General features: G+C 40.3%; 1 protein-coding gene across 3 annotated transcripts in view; it reads right to left on the bottom strand.

Annotated features, from left to right (window-relative positions):
- CDH8 (cadherin 8) overlaps positions 1 to 16,704 on the bottom strand; it is a 260,715-nt gene that overhangs the window by 33,058 nt on the left and 210,953 nt on the right. For all 3 annotated transcript variants that reach the window (XM_075009191.1, XM_075009189.1, XM_075009190.1), the window contains one exon: positions 13,353 to 13,470. In XM_075009191.1, the coding sequence (XP_074865292.1) occupies positions 13,353 to 13,470 (118 nt within the window). The remainder of the gene's footprint in view (positions 1 to 13,352; positions 13,471 to 16,704) is intronic.

The following is a 16,704-nucleotide window of genomic DNA, read 5'->3' as shown; positions in this document are numbered from 1 at the left end:
GAAATAGGATGAAGAGAGGACTGAAAAAGGTTAAAAAGGACATCCAGAGTATAAGTGATCCTGTAGGAGCACTTTGCTACCTAAAAATTTTCCAAAAGGGCAGGGAAAATAAAATAATAATAAGGAAAACAAAACAAAACAAAAACAAAAACAAAAAAACTCCCAAACCATAGCACAGCTGAAGAAGAGCCTAAGGATGCCTAAAAGAGGACAATCAGCTTACCAGGTGGCCCTCTCCTTGCTGTCTGGATCATCAGGTTGGCCTGTCCGGTCCAATGAAGCCTTGATTGATCACATCTGGCTTATGGCGGAGGAGATAGGGGATCTGTCTGGAGCCCTGCATCCTGAATACAGGAGAGGAGTGAATAAGGTTTCAGCTGGACTGAATAGACATCATTGTCAAAATGTGGAGAAGGTTGGTGGCTCTGTTAGAATTGTGGATCTGTTCTGTTCTCTGGCACTGGTTTTCATTTAGAATAAAGGAAGTTGCTTGTCAAGCTGCAAAAAGGAAGCCTTCTCTTCAGCCTACAGAGGTGGCAAAAACCGCATAATTTAAAGAAAGAATAGACAGCAGCCAGGTAGAGCTAAAGATAGGTTTGAAGAAGAAATCTCACCCAGTCCTGCCCTGTTCTGTGGCTCCATTTAGAGGTGAGCCTGGATAGAATAGCTGCTTACATGTGAAAAGAAAGATGGGGAAGTGGCAGATCACCAGGTATTGGGATGGAAGAATCAGAACAAGATTAAATGTCCAAAAAGGAGTGATTATATGCCCAATAAAATGGGGGGAAATGCAGGTTTCCCCCTGTATTGTTGTAGTCCTCATTACAGACAATAATGTAAATTTCTTCTCTACAGGACAGCCCATTTTAAGTATCGCGCAGGAGACAGGATGGGAGCATTACAGAAAAGAGGCTGTAGGTGAGGTAGTAGAGGAAGATAGGAGAAGGGAAGAAGGATGATCTCAGGCATGAAAGATACATGCTGAGAAATGAAACAACCACTGGCCTTTCATTGTTACTGGGGTTGTCAGTAAAAGGGACACATGCTATGGATTCAGAATACTGCAGAAAATGTGAATTACTGACAATGCAGAGTGGCCTGTTCTAAAATGTGAAATATGTTATTTACACTACAATATTTGTTAATAACATGGAAATTGAAACACAAGCTTTTTTGCACAGTGCCTAGCAATATGGGACCTTAAGGCATTTCTGCAGTATGTCAGAGAATCCTTTAAAATAAAAAATAGTAATAATAGTAATAATAATAATAATAATAATAATAATAACTGAAATCCTGATCCCTTGCTTTCATCATCAGGACAAAGAAACATCATGTGCTATTATGTTACTGTTCATCTCACTGAGCTATAAACATGTCCATGAGGTCATGTTTCAGACTAAAGAAACTACTTGCTTATTTAATGCTAAGAATGAAAATGTCCATCATAGCCACTGGCCCCTGGCAACTCCCATCAGATAAGTCATCTAGGGACTAAAAATAGGTGAACTAGTGCAGAACAAAAAGATAACCCCATTCTGTTCTTCCTGTCCATTTCTACAATTGAAGCTTTCAAATATCATCCCTCAAAGACACCCCTAAAGTTCAAGTTCCTCCCAGCGTTTTTTTTGGTTTTTTTTGTTTTTGTTCCAGAGACAATAATTTTCTGCCATTACAGATAGGCAGCAAATTACCACACTTTTTGTACAAGTTACATTCCACTTTCTGACATGATGATGGACAGAGCTTGGATACCACTCACAGTCCTCATCAAGCAGTAACAATACCTCCCCCAACTGCTCCAGTGGTGGTGAAGAGAAAGATAGTGACAACTTCTGCTTGCCCCTGTGCCTCTCAGCCCATGGTGCTTACTTCTTTTCTCCCCTGCATGGGCACATAGTATATGTCACAATTTAGACCTTTTTATTTTTATTTTTTCAGGAGTTCACCATAAGCAATCACTGACATCTAAACACCCTTGAACTTTGCAAACTTTCTGGCTCAAAATTTGACCTTTGTGAATTTGTAGAACTATATCTAGAATTTTAACTTTTAACTACATGTAAAGAGGTTAAAAATTGTCTCACAAAGCAACTTTCTGTCAGGAAATGATAATTGATTCAATTGAAAAGTTACATAGGAATATACCTAATTCATTGATTATTTCAAGAAGTTAATGAAACCTTTTTCTTTTGATGAGGTCATAATATTTAATTTTGATGTTTACACTATAATACAAAAATCAAAACAATAAAGTTGAAAATACGATTCAACCTTCTTCAAACACAATGCTTCAGTCTTATCAAAATTATCCTTTTTGATAATATTAGCAAAATATTTTTGAATGTTTTGTGAAAAATTCTGGGGTTTTGAGATTTTGTCCTTATCTGGGACACAATTAAATTGATGAATGTTCCCTCTACTTTTAATCCAGTACAAGATTGTTAATATAATAACAATATAACAATATATATCATACATTTTATAGGCCGAGGCCCAGACACTGACATTGGTGCTTCTGGAATAAAGTGACACTTCTATGAGTGGGTGACAGAAGTTACCCAATAACCTCAGTCTCTGTGAAGGTACTTCCAGATGTTCAATTATTTAAATAGATAACCGTCTCCTTAGGGCAGAATATTGACCCAATGAGTAGCCTCATTATGCAAGTAGTTCCACTGATTTAAGATGTAATAATTGTGCCCTTATCAATTATAGAAATTCTGATCCATAGCTGTATCAAGGCTTAACAATTTTTTTTACATTAATAAAATGTACTTCATGTTTATTCTACCAGTACTGCAGATAGGTTGGCAAAAAGTTTACTTATAGGCATCAGGATTTGAAGCAACTGCTCTGCAATCACATCAGTGATGTTTAAAGAAAAGCACAAATTGAGATGTTATTTGGTACTTTTGAGAATTGCACTTTGAAAAAAAAATGCAAACTGCCTTCATCACTATGGACAAAAATGTGGCTAATAGTTAAATGCATTAAAGAACTGGAAGCATGTGCTTTGACTGGAGAACTGCCACTGTTAAATGATATCTCAGCCAGGGTGGATGACAGCTGAGGCTCATGGAACACTTCATGAAATGGCAATGTGATAGGAGGATGTATAGCACATGTGCATAAGACAAGAAGAGTGGTGATATTCTGAACGTTGATCATACATCTGTCATTCACAGACAGTGATGAATTTAATGATGTCATTGGTATAACTATATATATGAAAGTCAAACAATAGGAACTTTTAAAGGCAGCCAAGATGATGACAGACAATCAAGGAAAGTAAAGGGAACATTTTACTCACTGAGAGAATCTTACATTAGCACAACCAGAGTTACTATGGTAGAAAAAAAAGCTATTTAGCAATGGCTTACCCTGTGAGTTGGCATATGGCAGATGCTGCTAAAGAAAACATTTGATACTTGGAAATTCAGATTTTTTTCTCTTTTTTTTTTTTACCATATGGAAGGCAAAGAAGTAATAGAAACATTTTCTGATGTAATGTATGTTCTGTATATTGGCTTCTGGCATCTTTATTTTGGACAGTAAAATGGGAGAAAACAATTCGTGGTAGCACTCTTTACTTTTTGGATAATCCAAATAGTTTCAAAATGATAATTTATAAATGGGAACGAGGTAATGTAGAAAGCAAGTTTTAAATAAAGTGAGTGATTCGAGCACAGGATGGCATGTAATCCAACTAATGCTTGAGGGTACACAAGGTATGATTATAACAACAGGCTCTCTCACTTTAACCACATGGCATGTTGCTGAATCGTTCCAAGTCAGCCCACTAAAGCAATAACTGACATATTAAAGCTGCTCAATCCCTTGAGCAAAGAAATTGCACTTTTAGGCATGAATATTCTAGGAAATATTGTGTGTATGCATACACAACCACATTGATAAGTGTGTGTGTGTGTGTGTGTGTGTGTGGCGGCTTCTACACATGCCCCTGCCTTCGGTAGGGGCATGTTAATGAGCAGCCCAGAAAATGCTAATGAGACGTGGATGTAAATTTCCTGCACCTCATTAACATATGGCCACATGATTTGGAGTCTGGAAGAAGCTCTTCTGGACTCCAAAATAGCCTTGTAGACACACGGCCCAGGGGAATCCCCCAGAAGGAAACTCTCCTCTTGGAAGCTTCCTCTTCCTCAAAATTTTGTGCCTAAACAGAGGAAAGAGTTCATGTAGTCACAAGCAAGAGTGTTACAATACTCATTTTATGTATAATGAGCATCATATCTAGAATACCCACAAATTGGAAATGTCATTTATAACCTTTACTTTGCAAGGAATAAGCTACAGAAAGGTTTACCATTAAAGTACATAGGATGTTTTAGTTTAAATGTGAAGAAATATATACTCTTGTTTTTATTGACTATGCCTGCACCAGTACTCACTTAGGTCCAGCTTCTGGGCCTATTACCCAGCTCAAATAGCCAGGCTGGGCAATGGGAACAAGAGAAAGGAGGACAGCTTCTCTACAAGATCATGAAGTATCTGTTGTGTCAGAAATATCAATGTGTCCCCCAAATATGGTCTCCTCTGCTTAAAGGTGGCTTTTCACTGCCCTGCCCACTCTCTTTACTGCTGCCATTTGGTGGATCCCAGCAGAGTTTAGCACTGTACATTCTGTCATATATGCAATGAAAATGCAACATTTCCACTGCCAAGAGATATTCTGCAGCCCTGGACATTTGGGGAATATTTGATCCAGGGTATATTTTCAGTACACAACATCTTTGCATTATAAAAAATGGCAAAAGTTGTCATTTAGGCAATAGTCTGAAGTTTTACCAGTTAATGACAAACCCGTATTTGCTAGTTTTAGACTGAAAATTGCATTTGCTGTATACCAAACTTGAATCCCTGGAAAAAAATTTTTTTTTCATAATTACCTGCACTCAGGCTATTGGAATAATCACGTTGTTTAATGGCAAATACATATGAAATATATAGTGCTTCAAATACAAGTGATAGTTCATATACTAGCAATAGGCTTCTGTTTCATCCCTCACTCTTTAATAGAATAGCATATATATAATTGTGAAGTCTGATTTTCCACAGGTCTACTTTAAGGTTAGTGGTGTCCCAAAGATACAAAGCTCCTTCTTTGTTTCCTAAATACTTGGCAGTATTTCATTATCCACTCTGTGCCACAATTAGTGACTGGTCACCATTAAAAGTTGTAAGACTAGATTTATTTGTGTAAACCTCCTGAGAGTTGAGATACAGTGTCAGAGTTTATCCAAATATGTCTGAACATCTTTGTTTGCCTGTTGCCTTCTGGGGTGGGGGGATTTAATTTAAAAAAAAAAACAGATTGACAGGGCCAGACAAATACCCAGAAGCCAGATACTTCATCATATGCCTAACAAGGGAAATAACAGAACACCACTTGTCATCACTTCTAACCCCCAGCTTAAACCCCCTACTGCACCTCATTGACAATCTACAGCCTGTACTGGAACATGACCCCCCACTCTCACAGGCGCTGGGTGATGGGCTTATTCTCTCCTGCAGACAGCTTCCCAACCTCAAGAAAATACTCACTAGCAACTATACATCATACCACAGAAACACTAACCCAGGCTATCCCTGCAAAAAGCTCACTGCGAGCTCTGTCCACATATTTGTACTCCAGACACCATCACTGGACCTAACCACATCAGCAACTCCATCAGGAGCTCGTATACTGCACTTCCACTAATGTGACACATGCTGTTGTGTGTCAGCAGTGCCCCTCTGCCATGTACATTGGACAAACTGGACAGTCTCTGCACCAAAGGATGAATGGACATAAATCTGACATAAGGAGTTGGAATACACATAAACCTAGAGGGGAACACTTTAACTTCCCTGGACATTCAATAAAGGATTTGAAAGTAGCCATTCTTCCACAAAAAGATTTTACCACAAGATTACAGAGAGGCACATCTGAATTGGATTTTATTGGCAAGTTTGGCAAAATTAACATTGGAATTAACAGAGATCTCAATTACCTTAAACACTACAAGAGCACTGAAACCTTTGGTAGTCACAGGAATGGCATTTTACTTATTATCTAGGCCAGTCTGAAAATCTGCAGAAGTGGGTTTTACCTGTGGAAACACATTAACTAATAAATGAATTTGTTAATCTTTAAGGCACTACAGGACTCCTTGTTTTTGTTTGCCTGAACATCTTACAAGATCAGGTTTGCACATAAGATTTTTTAAAGTATTTCTTGCTTTGGAGTCAGTCAGAAGTAATGAAAGAACAGCAAAACTCCTGGTATTTCATTCATTCGTCCAAAACCAGAGACAAAGACATGCAAAAAGTAGATAATCAATCTCTTCACCCCTAGTTCACAACTGTGCTGCCATAAGTTTTAGGGAGCCAAACATGGGGTCTGTCCTTGACCTACATGTTGGATAAGGGCTTGATGTTATTATGTGGTTTGTAGGGGTCATTGATCTGATTATGTGTTAACTATATAGAATTTTCAAGTCCCAGACTGATGGAGAGAAACATGTTTAAGCATCTGACCAGTTGAGATAATGATAAGCTCTGCTTGCATCACTTCTACAGAGCGAACCAATCTTTCAGTAAGTTTTCTGTGGCCAGCAGCAGCACATTTTGCTACATTTAAAAATTACCAACCCATTCACTGACACAGGAGTTAAGAAAATATAGTCACGCAAAAGGCAGTCAAGTAGCACTTTAAAGACTAGCAAAATAGTTTATTAGGTGAGCTTTTATTTTGCTAGTCTTTAAAGTGCTACTTGACTGCTTTTTGTTTTGATAGCGTATAGACTAGCACGGCTTCCTCTCTGTTACTATAGTCATGCAATTTGGGATTCAGATAGAATGGAAGAAAATCATTGAGCATTGTTTGCTAAGAAATGTTCTTGAGGCTTTTGTGAGAGGCATGAGGTTTCTGATGAAGTTCAAGATTACTTTGATTGTCTAGACATCAAAAAGGCAGCAGAGGTCCCAGTGTGTTATTTCAAGTTATATTGTCTATGGGAGACATTGTAAATATGCACCCTTAGGCCATTTCTACACATGCCACTTTCTCTGAAATTATGGAAATTCCCCTTGTTGATCGCTACATTCTGTCCCAGTGAAATGATTTACAGGCACCATGATACATTTTTCTCTCTTCTAGCTATTAAGGCCCTTTCTACACATTCCGCTTTCTTTGAAAGTGGCATGCTAATAAATGGCCCAAAATATGCTAATGAGGCACAGATGCAAATTTTCCACACCTCATTAGCATAAGTTCATGTGGTTTGGAGTTTGGAAGACATTCTTCCGGACTCCAAAACACTGTTTAAAAGCTCAGACCCCAAGGGGTCTTCGGGAAGGAAGTCCTTCTTCCAGAGGCCCCTTCTTCCCAAAAATTTTCAGGAAGAAGGGGCCTCTGGAAGAAGGACTTCCTTCTGGAAGACTCCCCCCCAGGGGCTGCACTTCTAAACAGCATTTTGGAGTCCAGAAGAACGTCTTCTGGACTCCAAATCACGTGACATTATGCTAATGAGGCAAGGGGAATTTGCATATGTGCCTTATTAGCATATTTTGGACCATTTATTAGCAAGCCACTTTTGAAGAAAATAGAATGTGTAGAAATGGCCTTAATAGTTAGAAGAGAGAAAAATGTATCATGGTGCCTGTAAATCATTTCACTGGGACACAATGTAGCTATCAACACTGGGCAATTTCCATAATATATTATGTATTCTTGGGGAGAAAAAGTGTTTTGCTGGATGTGACTGAAGGCACAACATTATGTCAAAAGGTCAATTAAAAACTTTTAGTGAAAACAGACTTCAGCCTATTAGAATATAACTTGCGGCTTATTAGAATATAGCTCATCACCTCTGCAGCACAGCTCAAATTGTTAGATTACCTGGTGACAATCTGGAAGGCTTTAAAGTCATATTAGCCCACAGGGAATGAATTAAAGTGAATTATATTCAGGGTCTACATAAGTGTGTTACAAGAAAAAGTTCAAGCAGGTACTAGTTATGTAGCCTTTCTTTAGTATTTGGGCCAGGGAATATACACTTATCAGAAATTAAGCTATAGCTTTGATTTCTGCAAAAGATGTCAAATTGTATTTGGTGACTACAAGTGTCAAGAGAAGAGATCAATTAAAATTACTGCTTCTACAAGCACAAAGGTGTCTGTCAGTCCCAAAAATGCCAGTGCAGCACACAGGAAGCAATGTTACAGAGTAAAGCAACTTCACAAACACCCTAGAGAAGTGGAGGTTTTGTGAAGCATTGTGCTTCATAGGGTATGAAGATTGGCAAGAAGTGCTCAAACAGATTCTATTTAATTTAAGCATATAGAAAATAAAACCACAGATTCAGTAAACTTAAAAGAAAAGTGGATTTGTAAGTTAAAATGTCACGGAGACACTGCGCTTAATTCCATGCTTAGTTACGCCAGGGAAATACTTTCAGAGTTCTGAAAGCTGATTTGCACTAGAACACAGAAATCAGAGTTTGGACCAATGAGTTGAATTTTACAGGAAAGATAGAGCAAATTTGCCAAGTGTAATCAGTCATGTTGATCCTGAAGACAGAGATCATTTTGTAAGTCATGATAAAACATCAGAACTGAAGTGCAAGGGCACAGTTTTGGGAGGGTGGGGTGTGCAGCAGCAGCTGCGCATACCAGAGCTCTGTTTGCTGTTCATCTTGGTCTCCTGACTACTGGGGACCAAGGGAGAAGTACACAAATTCCCTGAATTACTCCTCTGCCCCCTCCACTCACCATCCAGGCATAAGGGACATGCATGCAAGCTGTTTACTTTCCCCTCACTCCTTATTGGTCAGGAGAATGGAAAGAACAGCAAGTAGCATCCCAGTATGCACAACTTCTCCGCCCACCCCACCCTCCCAAAATGGTGCCCTTGTTTAAGTGTCTTACAGCATAAGGAGTCTTTACGGCTCTGTCCACACAGCTGGTGCAGCCTGCATGGACAAAGTTGTCTTGATGGGCCTTGCACTAACACACTAAAAATAGCAATGTGGATGTTCCAGCTCAGGCTGGCTCTCGGGCTCTGTAGCCAAAGGAAGGAGTGGATTTCAGAACCCAAAACAGTGTCTAGATGTCTACTTTTAGCATGCTACCCTGAATCCCACAAACACAGCTCATTTGACCAGGACTGAGACTTGGTCCCATTAGCTGTACAGATAGAACCTTTGCGACGTGATGCTTTGTTCACCACATCTGTATCATCCCCAGATTTTGGATTTGGCAGATATTCTAGCAGATAAAAGTGGAACTATTTTAAAGAGGGTGTAGTGAGTCAGTATGGCCTCCCGCAGACTCAGAGGCAGACGAGGCTGCGCAGAGGCCCTGGTGGGCGGGCCCGGAGCCAGAATACCAGAGGCCCGCCCCTCAGAGGGCAGAGCCCAGGGCTAGAAGGGCCCAGGGCGGGGCTCAGGACTCATTAAAGGCGGGGCCTCCGGACAGGGAGGTTGCGCCTGCACGAGCTCCCCGGCGCCAAGGGCAGAGGGCCTGTCATCACCCGGCCAGGCCGGAGGAGCAAGCCCCCAGTGGCTCCGAACAACCCCGAATCCAGATGCCCCAGGGGGACTACCCAGACTTCCCAGACCTGCCAGGACCCTCATGCCGGCGGAGACCCCCCGCCTGGGAAGAAGCCCCAGGAGCGGCCCGCTCCAGAGTCCTAACGGAGCCCTGCAGCCCTCAGGCCCAGGATCGCCGTGGGTCCACCAGGCTACCGCCGCCCGTCTAACCCAATGACATTGAGATGAGTGACTGGCCGGAGCCCCCGAAGGTGGACAACCTGGAGGAGGCCGACCTAGAGGGACCCCCCGACCAGATGGACTGGGACCTTCTGCCAGCGGAGGTTGAGGTAGGAAGTGGCCTGGGGAATGATGCTCCAGAACCCATGGCAGTGTGTTGCGGTCTGGATCCCCACTGCCGGGGTCGTGTGTGAGTGACCCCCACGGCCCCGGGCCAGGTCGCAGTGGAGTGGGAGGGCCTGCGACCCCCTACCCCCTCCTTGACAGGGCCAGCCTGAGGGCTGGGCCTGTACTTCAACCCTTGTGCTGTTGCCCCGCCCCAAACTGAGGGCTGGGCCTATGCTCAAACTGTTGTGTTGCTGCCCTGGCCTGGACTGCGGGCTGGGCCGGGACCTTGTTGCAACAGTGAACTGCTGCCCCACCCTGGACAGAGGGCTGGGCTGGAATTGTACTTCTATGGTGAACTGCTGCCCGCCCCGGACTGAGGGCTGGGCTGGTACTGTATTGCAACTGTGAACTGCGGCTGCCCTGGACTGAGGGCTGGGCCAGTATCGTATTGCTATTAAGAACTGCTGCAGGCCCTAGCCTGAGGGCTGGGACCTGCACTGTTTTGTAACGACAACTGCTGACCGCCCCGAACTGAGTGTGGGCCCTAACCCCTCTTTGCTTGCCGCCCGCCCTAGGCCAAGGGCTGGGCGGTCTAGGACTTCCTACAGAGGGTAACAGTCTTGACAAAAGACATGCTTAAAGGATGTATGTGTCTTTAAAGGGAATAATGTTATTAGACACAGAAAGATTAATTCAACTGTATATAGTCAAGTAGAATTTGAGAAAATATATTCCTTAACAGCAAAAAAATGTAGTGGATTTATTATGATTATTAGGATGATTATTATTTAAATACACTAAAATTTTAATTATAAAACATGAGATGAGATGTCACAAAGGCTGTTGAGGCCTCACTCCTTCTCCTGTACTAGTCAATAGGAATTTTTTCATTGACTTCAGTTGGGAGTAAGCATGACTTAAAATGATAATAAGATTGGAGCAGGAAGAATAAGTGGTATAAACAGCAGGGCTAGATTAACTCTTTTGTGAGGCTGGGGCTATTAGATTTGTTGGAGACCTCTGGCTCTGCAGAGGGAACAAAATTAGGGGATTAGTGTGTGTGGAAGGGGGCTGCACATTGAGACTGGAGAGTATGTACTGGAGTGAGTAAGTGCTCTGACTGAGGGTGCAGTCTCTGGGGTGTAGCTCAGCATGAGGGGTTTGGAATGCAGGAGGGGGCTCCAGACTGCTGTCAAGGGATCTAGAGTGTGGAAGGTTGCTGGGACATGGGTTGGGGTGTGGGCGCTTGTCTGGGATAGATTCCATTTGGTGTGGAGGGAAACAGGTGGCTCTGCATGTCCTAAACTTGCTAGTGGGCACCACCCACTTGCAGCTTCCATTGACCAAGAATTGTGGCAAATGGGATTTGCTGGGGCAGAGCCTGCTGGTGAGGGCACAACCAGACAAACCTTCCAGGTGTGGTGCTCATTGTGGTGATGTGGCTTCAGAGGGTGTGTGTGAGGAGGAATGGCAGTACGCAGAGCCACCTTCCACCCAGCCGCCACCCCCCCAGGCATGGCCAGCCTGGAACACAGCACACAGGACGTAAAGGGCTGTAGTCGAGAGCCCTGGGCTAAGGGGGGCCAATCTGAGTCCAGGGCTGCAGCCCCTAAAGCCTCTTTATTAAGATGGCCCTGATGAACAGCTAGATTTTGCTTAAAACAGAAATGTAAGAATCCTTTGTTTGATCTGTCATGCTGCAGAAAGCAAACCATTGTTAGGAAGAATTTCATATTTAGGGCACTTAACACAAATTCTTTTCTATTATTGTGGGTTATGAAGAAAGTTTTTTGTCACTTTATTTTCTATAATGAATGTATAAAGAATACAATCCTATAATTTCCTTTTTTAAAAATATGTTCATAAGAAAAAAAAACATATATACACACACACATACACTTAGGCCGCTTCTATACTAGCAAGTTCTCTCGAAAAGATTTTTCAAAAGAAAGGAACTCTTTCAAAAGATCTCATGGAGTGTCTACACACAAAAAGAGTTCTTTAGAAAGCAGATCAAAAGAACATGGAGCTTATTTTGAAATCACCCTTCCTTTCCTTTTTCAGGAAGAGTACCTTTTTTTTTTTTTTTTTGAAAGCTTCTTTTGGAAGAAAACATGTGTGGGGCCTCTCTTTACAAGAGAGCAGTCCTCATGGCACCTGATTTTTTCAATGTCTAGGCCATTCTTTTGGAAGAGGGGGGTTGTGTGGATACTCTCTCTTTCAAAAGAGCAGATCACTCTTTTGATCTGCTTTTTTGTGTGTGAATGCACTCTTTTGAAAGTTGTTTTGGAAAAGATCTTCTGGAAGGGCTTCTTTTGAAAGATTTCTGTAGTGTAGCCACAGCATTAAAGTGGATAATGCTATAATAAACCTATCCCAAAAAGGAAAAGTGTAATACATTTAAAAGGCTCAAAGCTTATTTTAGAAGGCTACATTTATCAAAGATATACCAACATACTTCACTAGCTGCTCCAGCTAGAACAACAATTAATATAAAAATGATTTTTTCCTCAGATATTTATACTTCTCCTTTACACACACAAATACATTTGTGTATTAATATTAATAAGGCAGACTAGTGTGTTTTGACTTCCCTCCTAATCATTACATAAACATGATATAAGATACTGAAATATAGGCAAATACTCCAACCTGACACATTGTAATAAGAAAGAAAACCCTGGCCTGACATACAAACTCCTAAGAAAGCACTGTTTATAGAATTATTGTGACCATTTCCAGTTCTCTCATTATATGACCTTCAGGTATGGCTTTGTACCAAAGAAAAGGATTAGAGTAAATTTATTACTCAACACAAGTAAAACTGATTGAATTTGTTTACTTTTCCCCCCACCATGAATGAATTCCTCTTCTATAACATTAGACAATGAGTCTATGACCTTCCAGGAGTGATATAAAACAGCAATTCTAATACAAAGTGCTCTTCCAGACTTTGCTGACCTAACAGCTTTTTCAACCTAGTTAGAACAGGTTTAACTGTAGTACATTAGAATCTGATTACAAAAACCAAGCTGGCTGAAAATGTGTTTCCCTTTGGGAATTTAGTAAACATGTAAGCAGATGTTAGTGACTACATGTGAACCAGCGAGGGTTCAATATTAATTTATCAACATAGTTTTAACCACTTACTTTATAACCTGTTTCTCCTGTATTTCAAAATCAACAAAAGTAAAGCACAAATCAAATCACTCCATTCAGGTTTTGTGTAAGCCCAATAAGTTATTTTCTGAATTTAAATTCTTCTTTCAATTTTAGTTTTCGTCTTTTCTATTATTCTTATGTCTATTGGAAATATCTGGACATGTGTAATTATGGTACCATTACACAGATAAAACACATTCTAACTGCTCAAGGGACAAATTGATAAAGTAAACGGAAGGCAATCAAGCAGTACAAGGCAGAAATAAATAGTTATACAGTACCGCAGTATATACATTTTATATTTACCTTCATTTTTCTTGATGGTGAAATTTGGGTTGCTGACCATATCCGGAATAAGACTATATAGAAAAAAATGTCCATTTTTAGGATCATCTTTGTCAATGGCACTGACAGTTTGAATTACCTGCAACAGAAAAAGATTACATAAAATCTACAGCCTCAACGTAAGTTCTGTTGATCAGTAGCAGAAGGTTTTGTAAATTAACCTGCAACCTATTAAAATATTGAAAATCTGCATTCGCTGTTGAAAAGTACATTCTTTAGCTAGATGATATAGGCTACATCTACACTAGCCAAAAACTTCGAAATGGCCAGTTGCATGGCCATTTCGAGGTTTACTAATGAAGCGCTGAAATACATATTCAGCGCCTCATTAGCATGCAGGCAGCCGCAGCACTTCGAAACTGACGTGGCTTGCCTCCACCCGGCTCGTCCAGACGGGGCTCCTTTTCAAAAAGACCCTGGCTACTTCAAAGTCCCTTATTCCTATGAGCAGATAGGAACAAGGGGACTTCGAAGTAGCCAGGGTCCTTTCGAAAAGGAGCCCCGTCTGGACGAGCTGTGTCAATTTCGAAGTGCCGCGGCCACCCACATGCTAATGAAGCACTGAATATGTATTTCAGCGCTTCATTAGTAAACTTCGAAATGGCCATTTGCATGGCCATTTCAAAGTTTTTGGCTAGCATAGACACAGCCATATTCTTATATCTACTTTCACAGAACCTCATCATGCACCAAAACTTCTATATGGATGGCCCAAGGTGAAAAGAGAATACCTAGTAAATCTAGAGCACCTCTAATAGGTGATTGTCCCTCCTGTTTTTAAAAACCTCCAGTGGGGGGATTTCCAAACCTCCCTTGGAAGCCTATTTCAGAGCCTAACTATCCTTATAATCAGAAGGAATTTCCTAATATCTAACCTAAACTTCCTTTGTTGCAATACTTGTTGTTCTACCTTAGGTGGATATGGAAAGTAACTGATCGCATTTATCTTGTTAAGAGCTCCTCATATATTTGCAAATGCCCACCACCCACATCCGCCCAGTCTTATTTTCTCAAAACTAAACTTGCTGCTTCTTTATTTTCTTTTGTTTTGTTTTGTTTTTGTAAATTCTTATAAGCAGTAGCCTCTGAGGAAGAATGCCTACTCATGGTTTGATGTAGCTTTGCATGGAGTACACATAGAACACTGTAGCCATAAAATTCTCTCCACCACCATCATCTTCCCCCCAACCTGAACAAAATACTTAAAAATATACTTTTTTATGTGAAATGTTGCAGGTCTAACATCAACCAGTGATTTCTCTTGGTTTGTTTGTTTAGTTGGAATAAAATCTGGTCAGCCATGTCAGAATGTACGGCATTACTAAATCAAACAAAGTATTTTCATTAATGAAATGCTTACCGATTAATGCACAAAGAAAACAAAACTAAATTTGATTTAACAGACTAAACTTAGCATATTTTGCATATTCCCAGAACATGACATGTAGCTTTAGCCAAGATTGGTGGCGAGGGTTGTTCTTAAATAATAAAATAGGGTAAATTGAAAATCAACTGCACTTTTTCAGGACAATATCCATATTCTGTGATGTGTATGGAATGCTAGCACTGCCAGTGGTAGCTCATCTGCCTCCAAGACAAACAGGATTGCAAATGACAGGGGAGAATGATAGATGAACACAACGCTTCCAGAAAAGAGAGGGATTTGTTAGAGTTTAAATTTGGGTACAGAGTTAGTTGATTCCAAATATGTCCTCATCAGAAGAAGTGGGAAAATGGACCCAGAATCCAATTCTAGGATTTGACTCTGTACCATTGAACTTAATGGGAATTTTAGTATTAGCTTCAGTGGATATGATTTCACTCACGAGGAAGCACTTGAATGGGAATAATCCTCCCCAGCTTTCAAAGTTAGTCAAAACAGCAGTATTTTAAAGTTTTAAGTTTCTGGCATTGTGGAGTAACCACTAATTGGTATTTTATATTCCTTGTTTGAGACAGGTAAAAAATATCTATCACAATGCATATATTACCATATTCATTTTCATTTTCTTCCCACAGAGTAGGATCAGGAATTACAGTCATCCATATAGTACAATAAACAGTTAGGACAATCATCAATACATTAAATATATGTAATCCCTGTGTGCCTCTATATGGTTAAATATAGACACAAACACATTCATAATTTTTGTGTAATATTGCATTAATATGCATCAAATTGGGATGATCTCATTGTCATGCCATTAGATTTTCTGAATAAGTAATCTATGTTACAAAACAGTTATCTGTAGAAATCTTTTAGAAAATATCATTCTCTATATATCAGAGAGGTAGATGTATTAGTCTGCATCTTCGAGAACAACAAGAAGACCTGTGGCACCTTATAGACTAACAGATATTTTGGAGCAAAAGCTCTTGTGGGCAAAGACCTGCTTCATTAGCTGAAGCAGATCTTTGTTCACGAAAGCTTATGTTCCAAAATATCTGTTAGTCTATAAGGCACCAAAGGTGGTCTTGTTGTTCTCTATATGGTAATCTTGCAGGATTACCAATCTGTCTATTAATCTGAAACTTGACCATAGAATGTCCTTTGAGTCAGTGTAAAGTGATGAAAATAGCTACAATCATACCTGGGAACATATTGTTTAGAATACCACCAGATTCAATTACTATCAGGATTCATAGTTTGTTATGGTCCAGATTTTATGGCATCTGCCTTTTTTCAAATCAGAAATTTTTCTTACTTGAAATGGTCACTATCTCTGATTACTGTCAATGGCTGTGGCTACACTGCATTTCGCTTTCAGAAGCAGAATGTAAGTAAGAGAGATCAAAAATGCAAATGAGGCATATATTTCCATCCATTATGCCTCACTTGCATATTCTTGCATGCTCTTGCTCCTGGAAGCAAAACCAGATACAAATACAAAGCATCTGGGAATTGTTTGTATATTGGACAGACTTCTAACTCCCTTAGACAAAGGGTTAATGGGTACAAAACAGACATCAAAACACTCCAGATCCACAAACCAGTTAGTCAACATTTTAATGGAATGGGGCATTCTGTTAATGACTTACGAGTATGTGTGTTTCTGAAAAAAAATTTTCGCACCACTATTCAAAAAGAAGCGGCTGAGCTGCCTTTTATATTCAAATTCGGCATATTAACACATGGTTTGAACTGGGATGGGAATTTTCTGAGTCACTATAAGGGCTCATCTGCATACTTGGCTTAAACTAATTCTTGACCTTTCCCCCCACCCCCTCCCCTCCACTCCCTGATTTGCTCACCTTGATCATTTTTTTTCTGATTTGTCCTCCTTGATTACTGTTTTTGGTTCTCTGTGCCTTA

This window comes from Carettochelys insculpta, chromosome 14, assembly GCF_033958435.1.
Source record: "Carettochelys insculpta isolate YL-2023 chromosome 14, ASM3395843v1, whole genome shotgun sequence".
Classification (NCBI taxonomy): Eukaryota; Metazoa; Chordata; order Testudines; family Carettochelyidae; genus Carettochelys; species Carettochelys insculpta.
This window is presented reverse-complemented; position numbering and strand designations above follow the sequence as displayed.